Genomic DNA, 20,270 nt, shown 5'->3' with positions numbered 1-20,270 from the left:
AGTGCTGGAGCCTTGTCCTGAGCACCCTGCCAGACACAGACTCTGTGTCACAGCACACCCCTGTGAGTGGCACAAAGCTGGCTGTGTCCCAGGCATGAGTACAGGCTGGGAGAAGAACTCACTGGGAGCATGCCGGCGGAGAAGGAGCGGGAGGTTCCACTGGATGAGAGGCTGGACATGATCCAGCAGTGTGTGCTTGCAGCCTGGAAAGCCAAACATGTCCTGGGCTGCATCCAAAGATGTGTGGTCAGGAGGCTGAGGAAGGGGATTGTGCCCCTCTACTCCTCTCTGGTGATGCCCCACCTGCAGTGCTGATTCAGCTCTGGGGTCCCCAGGTGAGGAAGCAGGGACAAGGTGCTTTAAAATTTCACCTATATCAGCATCCTGGTGATAAAAACCAAGCCCCCTGCACATCTGGAGTACCTGTGTGGAGTATCTCACATGAAAGTGCCTTGCTTTTGATTATTGTCAGTAGCAACAGGTTCAGCAGTTCCATCCCTGCCACTGCAAAGCAATTAATCTATCCAAGCAAAATGAGATAAAATGTCGTTTTAGGTTACTTGTCAATGAGCTTGCAATCTGTATCTTCTATGCTGTGGGTCTGCAGTTTATTGGTTCCAATAAGGTATCTTTTCTTCTTTTTTTAACCAGACTCAATCAAACTTAGCTATGTTGGTCTGTATTTTCTGTGAACTTTGAAAACCTAAGTGATTTTATGTTTCCTTTTTTTTTCCTTCCTGTTAGAGGGGAGAGAAGGAGGAGACTGATAGGAAGAAAATGAAATCTGAAAAAAAGCCCAAATCATTGCAGTCTTCAGCTAACAAAGACTCCAGTAAATTGAAGTGAGTATACAGTGGTGGAATGGCAGAAGGATGTATAAATCCAAGTCTTTCCTAAGCAGCTAAGATCAAGGAGCTGTATCTCCTGTCCTTACACTCATAAGTTCGCTTCTAACGTAATGGTCTTTCTGAAACCTGATCTACAGCAGATTTGCCTTTACATCCTGGAAGCAACCGGTTCAGAAAGCAGCTCTGTAGGTGCGGGTGGGTAAGGGCAGTGAGCATTTCCCTTCTCCACTAAAGTCATCCTCTTGTCTTTGCCTTGTTTTCCTAAGTGACCCAATGGACACAAAACCAATGTGCCTTTTGAGTCCTGACTGTCTGGAATTTCAGGTGGCTTTGTGACCAGGAATTCCTCTTTTTTTCCCAGTGCAGCATTTGCAGTGCTTCTGGTAGCTCTGCTGGAGCTTCCCCTGTAATTTGCATACCAGAGCACTGCCAGCATTCTGGCTAGCCCTTTGCTCCGGTGAGTGCTTCCAAGAGCATGTTTCCAACTGGGCAGTGTTCCCGAGAGGGGAGACTCATGCCTCAGTCATAGGCTACTGCATTCAATTCCTGCTTGCTTGTGGCTTGAATTTAAGGTGTTGGCTTGGATTGGTATGTAGTGTTGAGGTTTGTGTCCTGACAATAGGAGTAAACTGCTTTTCTGCAGAGAAAACACTGACGCACTTTGGAAGCTCTGAGGAATTGGGACTACCATTTAGTTGGGTGAAGGGATTTTTTAACTGTGGTAGTCATGCAAGAGCTTTAATTCTGGAACTTATTCCTCCCTTTTTCTCAGTGAAAATGAGCACCTATTTTAGTCTCATTCTGGCTTTTGGAGTGGGAAGAATAGGATGCATTTTTGGGAAGAGAGTGCACTTGGGTGGGTCAGGTGATGGTTCTGTGCTCTGTGGAGCATCAGCTGTGCCAAGGTGGAGAAGCTTGGGAGCATGTGTGTGATGTGAGTGGGGACCAAACCATGGGAAAAGTGTGTGGTGGAAGAGGGGAGAGGATTGTCCCATGCACATCAGAATGAGGCAGGATGTGCACCATCACACCTCAGTCTCCTCACTGATTAAACTTCATTTCCTCCTCTTTGATGTTGCAGTCCACGAGCACAGGATTCCCTACTCAGTGTTTTCTTGGAAACTTTGAGAAACTGAATAAAAATATATAAATGAGCAGTGGTGAAACAAAGTTTAGAACTATTTGGTGCGACTTTGGGCTGCTAATCCTAACTTCAGATGCTCAGAAATCTAATGTTACTAAATGTGATAATCTCTGCCATTTAAAAGCACAGCATTTTAAGTCTCTCTCAACTTTGTGAGTGTTGTCTAGTAGATCTAGCAAGTCTTAAAAGAGGAACTCAGCTTGATACAATCAAAGCACATACAGGATCAAGTGTCAGAGTGAGTATCTCTGACCATAGAAAATACCATCTACCAAAAGGGCGAGAAGCAGGCAGTGCTGCAGTTCATTTGCCTTGTTGGGTGATTTGTCCCAAGGGTTTTAGTCACTGTAATCACCTCCCTCACTGAGTGAAAAGGGGCTGTATTGGAGGCATGCTTTTTTTTGCAATGTCTTGATGTTCTGGTTACAAGTGTTTGCTCCAAGGACAAGTTCTGAGACTTATTACTACATGAAAAACATCTTGCTTTTATGCTGTAGGTGAAGGTTTGCTCTCTAAAGTACAATGAAGCCATTGAAGTTTTGTTTCACTTTTGTTGAATTCTTTGTATTAACAGGTCATGTCACACTTCCAGAGGAATTTAAGCAGAGTTGGCACATGATGTAACTAAGTTTGTAAAAAATCCCTACATTATATGTACACCATATTCATGAATTTGCTTCCTATCTCCAGAGCATCAAAAGCTTCATCTGAAACCCAGAAGAAAGATGTGCTCCCACCACTGCCATCCATGTCTGCTGCACAACCTGCCCCAAAGTCAGCCAAGATGACCCAAAAGAGACCCAGAAATGAGGCTGACGAGCTGCCTGCCGTGGATAACCCTGTCAAGAACAAGAGCAGCCACAAGGATCCTTTGTTTGCCAAGCATAGGAAAGTGGAGAGAAGTCATACGGAGCTGTCGAAGGGCATCAGAGTAGGTATCCAGGATAACTGGTGGGATGTTTCCTCCAACATGGGTGCTATGTGATTCTCTTCAGAAACATACTCTGTAAACTCCAAAGGCATGAGAGTCATGTTTATCCTAATTGCCATTTCAGATTGTAGGCAACTGCTAATGCAATACTGATGGTATTGGTGTGAAAATAAGTGTGCTTATAAAAAGAGGGGATTGCTTAAAAATAAGAAAACAAGCAACCTGTGGCATTGACTACAACCCAGGTGTAAGCTTTTATAGCTTGTTTACAAAATGGTTCGTGATCCTTGCAGCTGACTATTTGCATTTCTGGGTTACAAAATTTGCTCATGTGGCTGTTTACTGGAGGCTTGGGTGTGTGGTCTGGGATGTTGCTCTGTGTGTGTTAAGCCAGACTGTGGACAGTGTATTAGCTGGCTCTAACTGCTTGCTTTTTCCTTTTCCCTGTAGTTAGTAATGGGGAATCAACAATTGTTGTGTGGTCAAGGTGGAAATAAGTGTGAATAGATCTTATCATTCTGTCTTGGCTAGAGGACATGAAAACTGTGCTGCTTGCAGCCTCACTGCTCTCTTAGTCATTGTGCAAGGAAACCTGCTGCTGAATTTCTCTGAGCTTGGGAGAAGTTTGAATGGTATTAGGTATGACAAGCAGTCAGGTGAGAAGCAAGCTGGGGAAGAGAGCCTGGAGAATAGACTATGCTTGGGACAGATAAACATTTTCACTTGAAATTTAGGAAAGCCAGGCTTTGGAATTGTTTTGGGCATATTTCTGTAACCAGCTTTGTCTCTGTCCTTTTCCAGGGATCTGCAGGTGATGTCACAAAGCCTTTCCCAGTGCCTTCTATGCCAAATGGTACCTCTAAGCCAAGGAGACCTCTGCTCAAGTTTGAAAAGTAAGTTTTTGTTTGACACCTCTCATCTTTACTTTCTGAAGGCATGAGGCAAGGCTGGCCATGAGACCACCCTGGCTTCTGCTGTTTCATGAGCACTTCTTTGGGAGGAAAGAGATGGGGAGAGATGTGTGAGATCTGCCCTGTGCTACCTTCTCATGTCACCCCCCACAAAGTAAAGGTTTACAAGAAAGCAAAGTTTTACTACAGTTTTGGTTTGAGGGAAGCTACTCTGGAAATTAGGGACCTTCTCTCTTGTAAGCAAGTAACTTGAATACAAGTTTTGGTCTCAGATAAGTGTGTGGTTGCTGCCAAATTTACTTGTTTCAATTAAAATTCATTTATGGGTCTGTAGTTGAGGAATGATAGATGATGTAACTACTGTCTTTCCATGGAAATGAGGAATTTAACTTGTTCCCGTAGAAGCCCAACCTCTGGTGGCTTTTTATTTCTAAATGTGAGTTTTCAATATTATTCTGACATGTATTTTTAAAGAAAACAATCAACCCATAGCATCCTCTAGATAAGGAAGTAAAACTGATAATTATCTTACCTTTTTTTGTATGTTTTTCCTCTCTGTCCCCAATTTAGGCAACATTCAAAGGAATACTACATTGAACAGGCCCAAAGACTGAAGCACAAAGCTGATGCAATGGTAAGTCTTGACCTTGTGCTGGGAATGCTGACCAGCTCCTTGCATTCAGCCCTGATACCTGTGTGTGTGGGAATGAGGTTTACTGGCTACCATGGGGTTCACTCCATAGTCTATACATGGAGTGTGTCCAGTCATGTGTTGGGAGGCTGTCTTTATTTGCCAGATGTTCAGATGTTTCTCTTGGATACAAACACATCTAGAAAATGGGATTCAGAACTGGCATTGTCAAGGGTTTTGCTAAGAGCTGTAAAAGCATCCTTGGAAAACAGATGGAACAGTTAGTTTTAAGACAGTTTAAAAAGTCAGAAAAGTCAGGATCCAGGCAGGTTTTGAGTTGCTGGTGACTGAGACTTGGAAGTGGCCTTGGCAGATCTGATTTTCTCTGCTCTGTGCAGTTTAACAGTGTGCACAAGTGAGCATATTGCTTTGCTAATTATGGCAGATAATTTTCTAGGTCAGATAATGTCCATTTGCTACTTTCTGTTTACCTATGAAAATGAAGTGAGGGAATGCTGCAGTAGGAAATAACCCCTGCAAGGCAAGCCTCCAAGACCAGACAAAAGTATCTAAAAAAAGGTGAAGATAATAAATTACTCAAGGAAACCATTGAGCAAAGAGAGACAAATGGAGCACACAGAGCTGAAGACTGGGATCACATTAAGGGTTCTGCTGAGAACCCTTTGAGTTTCACCCAGAGGCCAGACTGAAATCTTTTTCTTTCTTCAAATCCTGCCTAACTAGGAAGAAAAGAGAGTTCAAGTATGCTTGAGAGAAGTGTTTTTGGTCTTTGTAAAAAAGTGAGATTTTCTTCCCAATAGACTGACAAGACTGGAAAGGCCTTTCAGTACCTGGAGGCTGCCCTTCTATTCATTGAATATGGGATTGCCTTGGAATCAGATGTGCTGGAGCCAAAATCAGCTTACAGTATACTCAGTGACACCATAGTTCTCATCAAGTAAGTGGCTTTCAGAGGGTGACAGTTTGGCATGTTTGGAGGGGAGGGCATTTTGACACACAGTCCTCTGCTCAAGATTTTACAAAGTTCCTTGTGCCAGGACTAAGGACTCGGGGCAGGTTTCCTCACTCTCCAACTGCTTTTAAGATAATGGCATGCACTGTTTTTTCATAAACTGTGGGGCTTCAGAGTGCTCTGGTGGCTGACAAAGTCCTGTTTATTCTGTTGCCCTAGATTCATTATGACTTTGAAACCATTTGCAGACTCCTCAGTCTCTTCACACGGAAAAATCTTTGCTGTGTTACGGTGAGTAACTGTGCTTCTGTTCCTTTGTGCACTGCTTTGACACTGAGGGGAACGTCCATTGCTTCCAGGGGGGAAGGAATGAGCTAAATGGGAGTTAGAGTTATGCAAGGGAAAAAAAAACAATATAAAGGAACAGGAAAAAAACCAGTATAAAAACCAGAATGAATCGAAACATCTCTAAAGTAAGCTGGGAGATCACATGTCGAAGGCACAGGCTTTAAAATTTGATCTCCTGGTAACTTGAGAGCACATAAGGGCTTTCACCTAAGGTGAAAGAATGTGATTTGGCTGTGCATGTTTGAGCTGTAAGTGAAACTGTAGCTGAACATGGATGAGGCACTTCTGGATGGGGACTTACTCAGCCTTTGGCACCTTTGAGAGCCTGGGTACCTGTTTGTATGAAAGACCAGAGAAGGCCCTTCCTTGTTTCTTTCTTTCCGTTGTGATTTTTTTTTTTTTCTCGAAGTCTTTTTCTATTGTGATCAGAAGGAGGAGAAATTTTGAGCTTTCCTGCTCTTCCAGTAGAGCTCAGGTGTGGCTGCCTCCATCCCTCAAGGCTGATGAGGTCTGGGCACAAACACTGACACTCGGGTGTGTTTCTGTCCACAGCATGCGCTGCCAGTCCATTCTGCACATGGCAATGTTTGGTTACAAAAAGGACACTGCAATGAGGTATTCCAGACTCCTGAATGACCACTTCAAGGTAGGGCACACTAAGCTGCCAGCTGGATGGCTGTGGTGGTTACTGATGTCAGCTGAACAATCCAAAACTAACTAGACTTTTATTCCTTGCTGCAGAGTAATTTCAGAGTAATACAAGCACCTTCTCTGGGTGTTGCAAGGTAAGATTTAAAAATTTGTTATCATGTGTCTGTGTTTCAATGACAATGAGTAAGAGCTTTTCTGTCATCTGTGGCCATTTCATGCGGCAAACAGGAAACTAAAGATTTTTTTGTCTTTCAAAATCTGTGGCCGAGAGAAGGTTGTTTGGACTTTGACAGTGGTGCTCATTCTAGTTACATTTTTTTGGCCACCTTGCGCAGGATAGTTCATTGAGAAGTAAGTGTTCTCTTGAGAGCAATGGTGGAAGCCCTGTCATACCAGTGACTAAAATTAGGTTGGTTGAAGTGGTGGGGGTGCGATGAGCCAGGCTGTGTCTGGAAGGCAGCCGGCTGACCACATTTATTATCTGCCCTGGGTCTATAAATAAATGTGTGTAGGCTGACCTGGCTGCTCTAAGGAGCTGCCAAAAGCTCCAATCTTCTCAGGAGGGGAGCTTTAGTGTGCCTGATTTGGAAGGCATTAGGGAAAACACCTGGGTAATCTGGTGAAGACTTTCACAAGCAGGTGCAGATTTTGGAAGATGGATGGGTGGCCCTTTTCAGTGTCTGGTCTCACATTTTCTCTTGTTGAGTAGAGTCCTTCTAAATCACTTCCAAAATCTTGATCTTGCTCTCAAAGTACAATTGCTTGTGCTGTAGCTGAACACATCTCACTTTTCAGCAGTCCACTCCATGCTGCAGGCCTGGGTGACACCGGATAGCTCCTGGCATGAGGCAGCCTTGTGGAGAGATGTTTAGCTCTGAAGCTGAATGTTTATGATGGTGTTTCTTTTCTGCTGCAGAAGCACAGGCTTGCCTTCTCCTCTTTCTCCAATACCCTCTCCTGCTGGATCTGTGAGCTCTCAGCCAGGATCAAATGATAGCAATGGCATTGGCAACAGCACTGGCTCTACTGTCACTGTCTCCTGTCATATCTCCAGTGTCACCTCTTCCTATGTCAACATCACCTCCTATATCCTCCATGCATATGAAATTTGGGAAAAGGCTGATGCACTGGCCAGAAAGAATAAAGGTAAGTTTTTGCCCTTTGTCTTTTCTGTCTGATGTGGCATGGTTATGTGTGTGTTTGCTTCAATCCTGATTCCGTGCAGCAAGCACCATACCTAAAGTTCAAAGCGTGAAATAGGTTGAATATCTTTGCCAGGGCATATTGGCAGAGATACTTGATGGTGATATACTGATGAGTGTTCCCATTACAAGGTTTTCTTGGCATCCTCAAATGTCCAAGAGCTAAGGCATGAGGGTGTCAAGTGCAGGAAACCAGCCAACTTGCTTCGTGGTAACACAAAAAGAGGAAAGGGTTTGGGTTTTTTCTGTCTTTCCCTTTGGAGCACTGAGCTTTTCTGAGTGGGTTTAAAAGTATCATTTTGGCCCGTAGCCTTGTGTTCTAGTTTTTGTCAAATTTCCAGGTCATTTTGTCTTGAAAACGGTGAAGCTGGCTTTTCTGCCTAACAGAGAAGCTGAGCAGCACTTGAATTTGAGTCCTTGCTGGGCACATGCCCAGTATTTGCCAGCAGCAATTCCTAGAATTGCTGCACCTTTTTTATTTTACAATTTTGTTGTTAAAAATGTCGTATTGTCATTTGGTTCAAGCAGTGGTGAATACATGAAAGCCACAGGGTGGGTGCAGTCCAGCCTGTGACCTTGTCATCCCACATGGCCTCAGCAGTGTCATTTTCCACACAACACAAAGTTTTGTGAGCCAGTGTGGGTGAAGAGATGCATTGCCATGACCTGTTGGCAAACTTGCAAAAGAAAATAAGCACAATGTGCCTGGCTGGACTGTTGGAAGGCTGTAAAAATCCTCACACTAATGAGGTAGTTGCTGAAAATCAAAAGGCTTTCCAAGTCACCTTTGAATAAAAAACTGGTGTTGGCTGTCCTCTGAGCAAATCTGTGCCTGCAGCAGCAGTTCACGTGTGGCATTTTTCGATTCTGTCCTCAAAAGGCTGATAAAAGACTGGCACATAGAAGCAGTGGATGGTGCTAATAAGCCAGAGGAGTGAGTCATGGAGGAAAATGTGTGGGAGGGCAGCCTGAGCACAGCCTTGCATCAGTCAAGATGACATTCAAAACGTGCTCTGTTGGCTGGTCCTGACGTAGGGGGGTGATGACTGGGGTACTAAATACTCTGTAGGGAGTGGATCTGTGCAGAGACCCATAAATACTCATGTAGGCTTGCTGGGGGTGTCACTGTTCAGGACAGCTGGAAGCATTTCAGACCTGGAACTTACTGGTAATCAGTGTACTATACAAAGAGGTAGAGAGTGAAAACACAAAATGAACAAAAAAGGCCACATCCTTGATTCTTTTATGCAATTCATTGGACATAAGAGGAAGAAAGAGCAGCAGCCTCTAGCTATCAGGATCTTATAAGCAGGGAAATCCTAAGCTATTGGAAAGCAGTGAGCTGTAACTGCTGTCCAAGTCAGTGGTGCAGAGCTGAAGTGCCCTCTGGAGGGTCCCCTGACAGGTGCCACTCCTCACTGTAATTCAGAGCAGCACTGTGCATCACAAAGCTGTAACAGGTTGTCTTCGTGCTCTCATCTCCCCCTGCAAGGAGAAGTTGAGGCTGCAGGCATGGGCATGAAGTCCCTTTCTTTTCACATGATGCTGTGCTGACAGATCAGGTTATCTTCTGTTTGCTCAGACAGGGGCTTTGAATTCCTTCTATTCCCCATGGAGGGCATGGCAAGAAAAGCAGGAAAATCGGAGGGAATGTGTTCTCTGTTTCTGCATTGGCAATTATTAGAAAGGAGGTGTTGTGCACTCTACTTCTGAAGAGCTCCTTGCACAGCCAAGTGGAATTTTTCCACCTCTAGCTTCAATCTTTGGATGTCAAAAAGGAGAGCTGAGAATGGCCAGTTTCTGAAAAGGGATTTAGCAACATGGTTGAGCTGAAGAGTGAGAGATTGGGCCTGTGTTAGTGGGAGGCAGGTCATGCAGGAATGTCTTGGAAAGGTGACTGCAAAGGAGCAGGTGTGAGACTTTCCCACAGCTCATGGTCACCTGCACAGATGATTGCCAGCCCAGAGCAGGGCTTGCAGCCTGCCAGCCCCTCACAGCAGGGTCAGGTGTGCTGCAAGAGCCACCTCCTGTGCAGGAGGAGTGGGATGCCTGGAGCTGGTGGGATGGGAGCAATGTGAGAGCTGCCTGACATGCTCGGCTAAAAGCAATCCAAACCAGAGCTCTGTATAGCCTGGCAAGCTACACAAATGGAGAAATCCTGTTTGAGGATGGGTGAAGGAAAGAGACCTCAGCTGTGTGTGCTTCTGGGTGCTGCTCAGGAAGACACTCAAATTTGTCCTGTTTAGAATTTGGGGGAAACTTGAAGCAGGGACTGTGGTGCAAACACCCAAACTTTTGCTGCCCTACCACGGAGTCTCTGTGTCCTTTAAAGTGAGGACATGAGGAGGTGTCTCAGTGTGTGTAAATGTTTTCCTGTTGTCTGCACTGCCTGCTGTGCTCGTCGCCCTTCCCAGCCCTGTGACACTGCTGGGCTGCCTGCACCAGCACTGTTTAACAGGACTGGCCAGCTGACTATGCTGCTGCTGTCACTCCTCACCTGTCAGGTGTGCCTGGTGTATGAAACCAACCAAATGTTTTCTCTCTCTCTCCCTTTCTTCCCAGAGTTTTTTGCTGAACTCAGCAGAGCAACGAGTGCTCTGGCACTGACCAGTAGCCTGACAGACCTGGTGCACTACATCAGACAGGGATTACAGTGGCTGAGACTGGAAGCAAATATGCCTTAACTGGTTCTCCAGGTGGTTAAATACCTTGAAGTTTTTTTGCACTTTTGAAGCCTCAGAAACAGTTTAATTTTTGTTTTAATTGTTCAATACAAAGCACCTGCAAGGGAAAATATTTTAAATAAAGTTGGAAGTTATCTGGCTACACTGGAAAACCCTTGAACTGTGTTTTTCTAGGGTAGCACTTTGCTACCTTGAAAAAGAAGAGATGGAGGATGGCACCTTCCTTTAAAACGACGAAGTGCAATGAATTGTCTGAATGGCCCGATGTATTGATGGTCTATAAACATTTCTTTTACAAATAACCAGCAGGACAATAATTGCACATGATGCTGACAAGAAGGAAATCTGCCTCCAGAGGTGGTTATGCAACATCCCACAGTCTGCAGCAGTTGTGTGCCCAGACAACATGCCAGAGGAGTTGCTTTTGCAAGCACAGATGCAATCTTTGGTGTCTTTGTTCCTCAGAGAGCAAGTAGCAGCCTCACCAAGCACTGAACAGCGTTATGTTACAGGAAAAGCAGCAAAAGGATCTGCTCTGTCTGCTTTCCAACCTCACCCTCCTGCTTTTGTCAGCCAGCTGACAAAACTGAGGAATCCACTGCCTTCAGTGCTGCAAGTTTTCTTTTCAAGTCATCACTGCTTTGGTCCTCCTTGCTGTGCTGTCATGCGCATCCCTGCCTTGGGCACTCCAGCTGTGTTACTGAGGGGCTGGCTCAGCTCGAGCCTTGCAAGCCAAACACAGTTGGGGTGGCAAAACGATGTGGTGTGTTTGGAATAGCTCTGCCTCTTTGCTGAGAGCTGTCACCATGAGGATTCTTTGTGGGGCTGATTTTTTGTCATTTCGGTGGGTGGGGGTGGAAAGCTGCACTGGTGCACTGTGATTGCTTGGACATTTTTCTAAGAGCTTCTATGGGAAGGAATTCCTTCTGGTTAAGGAGGGATTAAGGGGCTGAATGTGGAACATAAGATAAATTTTGCATTTGGATATTTGCCTGAAACCTTGGTGAATATCTAAAAGCAGGATTTGTACCAAAGTAGGGTCTTCTTCATGTGGGAGACAACTCCTGTGTTCTCTCAGCCATGTTATAGGATGGGCCCAGTGACTTAGAAACCTGTCAAGGGGACAAGAAAGGGAATAATGAGCCATTTCCAAGCATTATTTTCCTCGTCACAGTATCAGTGAGGGCAGCACCCATGGCATTTGTGTATTCAGTGAGGTGACACCCTTCTCTACCCAAAGATTCCTTGTGGTTTGACAGCAGCATCCTGCCATCCTCATACGCAATAGTGTGCCTTAGCCCGCTGGTCCCCTCTCACATCCCTCACCGTCTCTCTCACAGACCCATGGGACTGGAGAAGAGAAGGATGGTACCCCAAAATAATTGTGTTTACGAGAAAGAATCAGCTCCCTTTTCCACATAATTTCATGGTTAGGGCGGAACAGGTCTGCAGATATGCTGAAGTACCCACTTTGTAAAATACCCGCTCATGGGTTTGAGACTCATGAAAATGGAGAGTGAATAAATATCAGCAAAAGGTTTGCATTTCCAAAAGTAGATTCTGTAGAAGTGGCCCCTGCCACGGGGTAGCCTGGGCTCGTCTTGGTTCTGGGAGAGGTGACGGGAGCGTGCTGGTCCTGAGCACAGGGAAGCTCTCCTGTCACCTTCCCTGGCAGGGCAGGACCATCGGGATCATGGCTGTGCCTTTCTGCACCTTGAAGGGATTGGCCTTTTACGTTCACTTTGTTAAAAGCCTCAGAGCATTTCAGGGGTGAGCTGTCCTAACAGCAAGTGGAAGGAAGACCCATGTCCCCCCTCCCCATTTTACCTATCAAGCTTTGCTTGCACTCCTCCCCCCTGGAGCAGAGACTGCTCAGAGTAAGCAGGGTAGGAGAAGGGCTCAGCATTAACTGTTTTGTTCTCAGGAAGTGTGGGGATGGGCAGCCAGCCTGGAGGCTGATGTGCACTTTGGAACTTGATCCCAGGCTGGTGGATTGATGCCACCTTTGGACTTTGTCTTCAGACAAAGCTATTTCTAGGATCACCAGCTGAGGAGAAGGAGGAAAGATGAAAGCTTTATTGAACTTGGAAACCACTGTGGGAGCCTGCAGGAACCATAGCAGAGTGTGAGGGGAAAGCATAAGGGGCAGCAGGGACAGGGGGTGTCCTGGTCCTTTCCTTCTGTGTGTATCCATGTCCCTCCCTGCTGCCAGGAGAGGTGCTTGCTGCTGTGCAGAAGTGGTTGTGTGAGGGCTGCTCCCCTTCCCAGGACCAGCTCCCCTGGGCTTTGAGGGAAAGAACATCACAGTTTGTGTCACAGGCATGTGGGGGCTCTTTGGGGCCTCTCAGTTCAAAAGCAATCTGTGGGAGCACCACTCCACAGCAGGAAGCTAGGTTTTGATTCAGGACACAGAGAAAGACTGTTCACATAATAGGAAATTTTAAGAGAAGCCATCATATTTCAACCTTGAGCCAGGTCAGAGGCCTGCAGAGGGTTCAGAAGGAAGCTCATAATTTTCACCTGGGCCTATTCAGGCCTTTAAAAAAAAACCAAACAAAAATTAAATAAAAACAGAAATGAAAACGTAGCAGTGGAGGAAATAGCATTTGCCATTCAGAAGCAAACCATTAATCCAAGGAAAACCAGGGGTGATTGTTTAATCCCAGAAAGAATGGAGGCAGCTATGGTGGCAAAGCAGCATCATTTCCATGCAATATTTATTTAAAATAATAATAATACATGCATTGAAATTGTCAAATATTCTATTTTTAAGATGCCATTTATTTAATAGTTGAAAATCCCACTTACATGGAGATAGAGATCTCTTGTGTAACTGAAAGTCAAAGTCTGACTGCAATGTCCTTGTTTTTTGGTTTTGTCCTCTCCCCTCCCTCTTGGTTTCCACGATAAATCTGTGCATCTTTTTTTGGGGATGTATATCCCTCTTGTATATAACATTTTTCTGCCCTGTGTGTGATGGAATTTCTGAGATGGTTGATTCATATGGGGGAAATAAACAATAAATGAATGTTTGTTATGAGGTGTTTCAAGAGTCCTTGTGTTCTCAGCTTCTTGCAGAGAAATTCTAGTGTAGCTTTTCTCTGAATGGCCTCAGTGTTTCCCTTCTGAATGAGGTTTAGGTATGAATTTCTGTACAAGAAGTCTCTTGTTCCCTGTGCTGCCCCGTTTGTCACCTCTTGCCCTTTCCTTAATGACCAAAAAGTGGTGGAAATGTAGATGCTCAGAGTGGCAGGAGCATCATGATTTGGGACGTGTTCCTCCTGCCCTCCTAAATCCGATGCAGGGAAAGCTGTGCTGGGCCAGCTGCTGCAGCCAGCAGAGCCTGGCTCTGAGCCCTCCCTGGCAGGAACATCCCACAGGTTGGTTTCAGGCAGTCCAATGAGGTCCATTAGAAAGCCAGGAGACAAGGCACAGAAGCGGTGGCTGAAGGGTCCTGCTCTGTGTTTGCCACAAAGGTGTTGCAGGGCTCAGTTTGTGGATTGGTTTCTGAAGGGCTGTGGGGAAGATTTCCCTCAGGGAATCCCACAGGATTTCGTGCCCTGTGGTAGCTGTGGTCTCATTGGTTGTGCAAGGGGATCTCTGCCACAGCCTTGTACTTCTCATTGGAGGCTTTTCCCACTTTTTGTTTTCCAAGTTGTTACTTGGAAGAATGGTTTTGGCATCTCTGTGCACTGTTGGGATGCAGTTTGTGATTCAGGTGTGTTCTGCAGCAGGCATTGCCCCCAGGATGTTTGCTAACAATGGGTGTGGTTTCCTCCTGCACTGTGTGAGTTGTAGGGGATGCTGATACCTGGGAGTGCCCACAGGAAACGCTGCTGCTCCAGGTGCTGGGCACAGAAATGCACTCTTGGATTGTGCTTGGTGCAGGGCTGGGGCAAAGCCCAAAACCCCAAAGGGTTAATTTTGGGGGTGGGATGGAAATGAGGTTGAACATGCCAGCAGGGAGGGCATCCAGAAGCCAGGCAGGATGTGGGGCTGTAGCAAGTGCTGGCTGCCTAGCTTGGCTTTCTGCCCAGGGCAGTGCCCCCCCTGGGCTGACACAGCCAAAAATATTTTTCCAATAATACTTTGTTGTCGTTTCTTTAATGATCGAGTCTTTATTGCCCAAACCTAATTTTGCAATCCTGTTTAATTTATTTTGAGATTTTTTTTATTATTGATTATAGATGAGCTTGAGTTCTGCCTTTGGCTTGGCTTATCCTTTTCAAAACAAATGTCATTTTTGGCAAAACAGCTGAGTTAAAGTCGATTGCACTTTCTCAGCCCTGTGTTGCTCTCCAAACACTAAAATAGCCCCTTGGCAGCCTGTGCTCTCCTTACATTAATTGCAGTTTCAGCAGCCCCTGTCACAAAAAAACAACTCTGTTCCTGGCCTATCATCAACCTTTCTGAATGTGTTTCCATAACTTTTGTGTTCCTGAAACTTGTGCATGCTGCAGAAGCAGTGTGCACTCACTGCAGCTTTGTGATGTCTTTTGTTAAGGTGTGGGGTTCCCAGCTGGGCTTTCCTCCTCACCTGCTCAGTATTGCTGAGGGTTTTTTTGGGTCTAGCCCTTCATGTTGCAGCATTAAGACTGTGTTTTACACTGTTAGAGGTATCTGCAAAACTTGTAGATTGTTTAGTGAAATCTTGATTTTACTGCTTGCCAGTTCCACATGAAGAAATACTTGTAAATGGAAAAAATAGATCAGTTTTTTTTTTTTTCCAGTTTTCCAAGTAAAAAAATACAACTGTTTTTCACTTGTTCCATGTGGGGTTTTCCCAGATGCCTGCTGTACCTTTTCACTTGGAAACTATAGCTGTGGTTAATTCAAGTCTTGGTTTAAATTTTGATTCGAAAGAATCAGAAAATCCTGTCAGCTTAAGGACTGTAAAGGAGGAATTACTGAAACAATGTAGTGTCTTGAGAGAAGTTGGAATTTTTTGGACCAGGGAGGTTGTGGGCAAAAGGTAGCTGGGCTCCAGCCCAGGACATGGCAGGCAGGTCAGAACTTGAGGGGCATTAGGGGTGTAAATCTTGCAGTCAATGCACAAAATCTTTCCTAAGATTTTTGTCCCACATAGCTGGGAGAAATGAGCCTTTACTTTAATTATTTTCAGTGCTAAGTGGAACAGTAAGCTGAGTGAAGGTCGTAGATTAAAATAAACAGTCTGGCTGGGGTAGAAGGGGAAGAGAAACCTGCAGATCACAGGCACAGCATTTATTTTAGCACCCTAAACCTGTCTCTTGACAGCCAGTGGGTTTTCTGTGATGATTGTTAAACAAGAGGCAAAGGGCTCATTGTATTTCTGTAGCCAGTGGAGGAGAAGACTCTAGACAGAGGCATTACTTCCCCCTGCTGTTACTTTGTGTAAGGGCAAGAGTTGCTCTGGAAAACAGAATATCCCACACTGCAATTTGGTAGCTGACACAGCACAATTCAGACGTAGTCCTGGTGCATTCCTGTTCCTCCAGTGATTCCTTGGCACTGTGTGAGTGGGACAGACCATGCACCACAAGAGTGCAATGACTGGTGGCAACTGGAAAATGGCAAACTTGTTTGCAAGAATATTGGTAAAGAAATAAATGTGGATTTTTTTTTGAAAGTATCTCTTTTTTTAAGTGCTCCAAGGGCAAATTAATTCTCCTAACAAATCCAGCAGTAAGCATGGGAAAATGGGACACAAGAGCTTGCATCCTTTAAAAAAACAAATGTACGTTTAAAGCTGAGGAAGTAGAAAATTCTATCATAAAACTAAAAATCTGTGAAATGAAATTAAACCTCTGGTTTTATTTCCAGTGATAGCAGAAGTTCAGGCTTGGGAAACTGGGTTAGGTGGAAGGAGGCTGGGCAGTAGCTCTTGTGTGTTGGATGAGGGCAGGTAGAAAAATGTGCTGTTACTGTTGTGATTGAGAACTCTCCTAAATAGGAATCTAAAAAGGGATTCCCTTTTTTCACAGAAAATGTTAGGACATAGAGTTGCAGTGTAGCAATCAAATATAAAAGATGATTGTGCAGCTGACAGGTAGAGCAACAGAGCTGCAGGAATCTGCTCTCATGAAAAAAAAACATCTGGAGATTATTTTTCATCATCAAGGTGAACAAATCATCTCCTTGACTTGTTCACCAAATTAGGAATTCTTAGATTAGATGGTTTGTACCTTATCAGTGACGTGTTGTTTTGATTTACTTTTTTTAAGACTGTGTCTCTTTGAGATGATTTCATACCACATTCATTCACCATCTGATGGGCAGAAGCCTTTTCTTACATGAATTCTTTCAGGAATCAGCTGTACTTTGAAGGAAAGGTAAAGAATCTGATGAATCATAGAGATGAGTTGGGCTGCTACAGCATTCCAATATCAACTTGCTTTTCTCATCCCATTAACTAATAATTTACATATGAAATTCTTGTTGCAGAGGCCCTGCTCCAGGAGTTCTCCTGTCTGGACTGGTAAAGAGGCTCCTCGAGTTTCCATCGCTGCTCAAAGTGTGCAAGTCACAGAACTGAATTTCTTGCCACCTTTTTTCATTTAATGCCTGAGCTGGAGCCTTTGGACAAAGCAGCTGCATGGTCTGGCCCTGGTACCTGAGGGCTCCCTGAATGGCTCCTTCTCAGGCAGCAGGGGTTTGGTGATTTTCCTTGTCAGAAAGCCTGTCTGTGCAAGGTAATTCTCTGCTTGTCTGAAAGGCAAGGAAAGGGCCAGCACTGATGTCTTCTCTCCCTTCCATCCCTTGTAGGTCAACAGGAACAGCTTCAAATGCCAATTCTTACTACTGCCTCTGCAAGCTTGAGAGTAAGAAGTCCTCTCTCCAGGGAAATTGCAGGTAAGGCTGGAGCTGCTGGGAGAGGCTGAGCAGAGGAGAGAGCATTGTCTGCACAGGGGTGTAAGGAGAGAGCTGCTGGGACAAGGAGCTCACCCTGAGTGAGGTAACTCCCACTCCTCACTGACTCCAGACTCAGCTGGTCCTACAGCTGAGCTGTCGCAGCCAGTGACTCCAGGGGAAGATGGCAAAGCCTCCATGCAAAAACCCAAATTTCAGAAGTGAAGCCAAACCTGTTGATTTATTATTTTTTTTCCAATAATCCAATGTTTTCTGTGACTGTACATTGAAGTATCTCTTCAAATAATTAAATGTATGCAAAAACATCAAGTTCTGCCCATAATAATTTCAATGTTGGTGACAGCAGCATTGGAAGGAAGGGAAGCTCATAAAGGAGTGTACCTAAGGTTTAACTTTTCCAAGCAGCTTAAATGTTCTATTAGAGCAGTTTGCCTGGGGCTTGGTGAAGAAAGGCCGAAAGAAGAGGAATCAAATAATTCCAACAAAGGGGTAAGTCCGACAATTTGGGTAAATACAGAACTGTAAAAAAAACAGGGGAGAGTCTTTGGAAGAGAAGCTGCTGGAGTTTCCCATGTCTGTTTTCTTGAGGTCTGCACCTTAGGGGTCAGAATTTGAGTAAACACCACCCCCAGCCCCATGGATCAGGAGACTTTGCTCACCTAGGGTTAGGAGCAGGTGTGGACAGTTTCTTGTACTGCCAGGTGTCCCCTTCCTCAGCTTTAGGGAATCTCTGGGTTAATCTGTGTCCAAGTGTGTCAAACAGAACTTGGCTCACTGGGGTACAGTGCAGGTGGATTATCAGCAGCAGCTCGTGGTCAGGAGGGGAGCACTGTCTCTCCCAGGCAGGCTGACCTTGTTTCATCTTCCAGGTGCCATCAGGGGTTGATTTATGGTATTTCTGCAAATACCATAAATAAATGCTCTGCTGTGTAGTGCTAATCTTTCCTCTTTCTTTTTTTGAGATGCAGTCTTGAGCATTTCAATGGGACTTGATGCTTTGATCATTATGTGTTTAAAAAGCTTAGGAACTACAGAAATTGTCATTTGCCATCTTGTTAAGCAGACAAACCATTTCAGTTCAGGTCCAACAAATGCCAGCTCTTACAGATTAAGAAGCAGTGTGGTAGGGCAAAGGTTCAGCTGCCCTTCTGATTAGATTTTGCTTGGCTTAACAGGGAGAGGAAGGTTTTAATCCAAGTCATCCTCACTAATGGTCTCAGGCTACAGTATAGATGTTCCTCAGTTCTGCACTGAGCTTTGCTAAAATATCACAAATTTCTAGAAAGGAATGAAATGTTCTCCCTGCAGACACCAGGATGCTTTTTCAAGGTTCTCAGCCACATTGCACTTGGAGAGACAAGCCCTGAAGCAGTTGATACCAAGCTGTTTTCTTCTCACATCAACTCACTTGTTCCTGCAAATGTCATGATCCCACTAAAAAAGCTAGAGGGCTTTTAAAAGAAATATTTTTCTATTGGCTTTGACCTTAGGTTGGTTTGCATAAGAAATTACTTCAAGGCCCTGACTGAACCTAAGGGGTTCCTGTTCTTCAAAAGGGAGTTGCATAAATCAAGATTTTGTCTACTCCCATGCTGATTTTCTTCCTCTTCTTCTTGCCTCTGGAAAACATGTGTTCTGCAGTTTATCTAAAGGAGAAAAATTGCATTTTCATTCAGTTGTACAGACCAAAAAGGCAGAGCTCTGCATCTTCCCCTGGCCACCGGGCAAGAAGAAAGATTTCTGGCACCCCATTAGGAACACCCAGAGTTGTGATGTTCCCAGTGCTTCATGCAGCAGTGTACAGGGCAGGCTTTCATTTGTTGCTTTTCTGGCACACACTCTTTCTCTGTTGGCTGGCTCAGCAGTATTTAGCAATTGTTCCTTGCTTACGTGGAATTAGTTCTTGGATTAGAATTCAGTCTCTCTGTGCAGTTAATTTGTTGAACTATGTGGTAAAAGAAATGTTATTTTGCCCTTAATCTTTGTTAACAGAAACATAACCATGACCAAACTCTCTTGGATATACATACATTTTTCAATATAATGTACAACAAAAGGCATTGTATTAAAAATTTCTATTGAGTGTCAATGGTTTTAGTTACAACCTATAAAATTACACTTAATGACTCCCATAATGTTTCACTTACCAGTGTCTCTGTCTATTACAAATGCTGAACTGGGAGCTGCCAAAGGAGTATTGCACTGACTCTCATAATAATAATAATAGTAATAAAAGGGTTCATTGCAATCATTCCACATAATCCTCCATAACTTGCTGTTTCCAAGTTTGTGATGCTTTGATGCTTATTTGGCTACAAAATGAAAGCCTTGTCTCCAGATAATGAAGGAAAGGAAGGTTGTCCTGGACCATTTGAAGTCTGAGAATATTTGGTTCTTTCGTTGTTTACAGCTAGACTTGAGAAGGATCAAAAAGATTTTTGCAGGACTAGCTTAGCATAAAGGCTTTTTTCTGACTTGTAGCAGAGGCAGTGACCATAAAGGAGGTATTATCTTTAGGAATAAATTACACAGTAATTAAAGCAAACTACAGATTTTTTCATACAGAAGGGACAGGGAGTGGAGAGCTTTTTCAATATGGAAACAAATTCTGTATGTACAACCCAGAAAGCTTGATTTCATCTATAAACAAAGTTCTCTCTTTACTGAAAACTTCAGTTTTTCTTACTCTTTTACACCTGTTTTGGAAATCAGCAGATACCCAGATTGCCATTAATGACTGCACCTGATTTCCTTCAGGTCATTCCTCATTCCAATAACATTTCCCTGCTCTTAGGATCTGAAGTGAGAGTTTTAGTGTATAGAAATGGAGAAGAATTCCCCTAAAGAGTCTTCTAACAATCCTTACTATATTTTGTTATTTTCAAAGGCACATCAACACAAAGCAGCAGGTTATACAAGCAGCAAAGAATGTCCACTGTTGAGAAAAGGGCATTTGGATTCCACATGGAAGAACACAAGAGGGAGTGGCAGACTAGGAATGGTGAGTCCTGTTTCTGATGGATGAGTATCTACTCAGATGAACTAAAGCCAACACTGAAACAAGGACAAGGTGAAGGCACTTGATAGATAATTAACCT

The 20,270-nt window shown here is 44.3% G+C and overlaps 1 protein-coding gene across 3 annotated transcripts in view; it reads left to right on the top strand.

The window, feature by feature from the left end:
• Positions 1 to 13,360, top strand: part of LOC103826067 (ALF transcription elongation factor 1) — a 67,426-nt gene extending 54,066 nt beyond the window's left edge. For 2 of the 3 annotated variants that reach the window (XM_030238781.2, XM_009101341.4), the window contains exons 12-21: positions 745 to 842; positions 2,683 to 2,923; positions 3,725 to 3,816; positions 4,405 to 4,468; positions 5,287 to 5,423; positions 5,658 to 5,729; positions 6,339 to 6,432; positions 6,528 to 6,571; positions 7,354 to 7,583; positions 10,202 to 13,360. In XM_030238781.2, the coding sequence (XP_030094641.1) occupies positions 745 to 842; positions 2,683 to 2,923; positions 3,725 to 3,816; positions 4,405 to 4,468; positions 5,287 to 5,423; positions 5,658 to 5,729; positions 6,339 to 6,432; positions 6,528 to 6,571; positions 7,354 to 7,583; positions 10,202 to 10,323 (1,194 nt within the window). In that variant the 3' untranslated portion in view covers positions 10,324 to 13,360. Of the gene's footprint in view, positions 1 to 744; positions 843 to 2,682; positions 2,924 to 3,724; positions 3,817 to 4,404; positions 4,469 to 5,286; positions 5,424 to 5,657; positions 5,730 to 6,338; positions 6,433 to 6,527; positions 6,572 to 7,232; positions 7,288 to 7,353; positions 7,584 to 10,201 lie in introns of those variants that run through there. The other variant, XM_050973572.1, reaches the window with a different exon arrangement.
• Positions 13,361 to 20,270: the final 6,910 nt, after the last annotated feature.

Source organism: Serinus canaria, chromosome 4, assembly GCF_022539315.1.
Source record: "Serinus canaria isolate serCan28SL12 chromosome 4, serCan2020, whole genome shotgun sequence".
NCBI classification, from domain to species: Eukaryota; Metazoa; Chordata; class Aves; order Passeriformes; family Fringillidae; genus Serinus; species Serinus canaria.
This window is presented reverse-complemented; position numbering and strand designations above follow the sequence as displayed.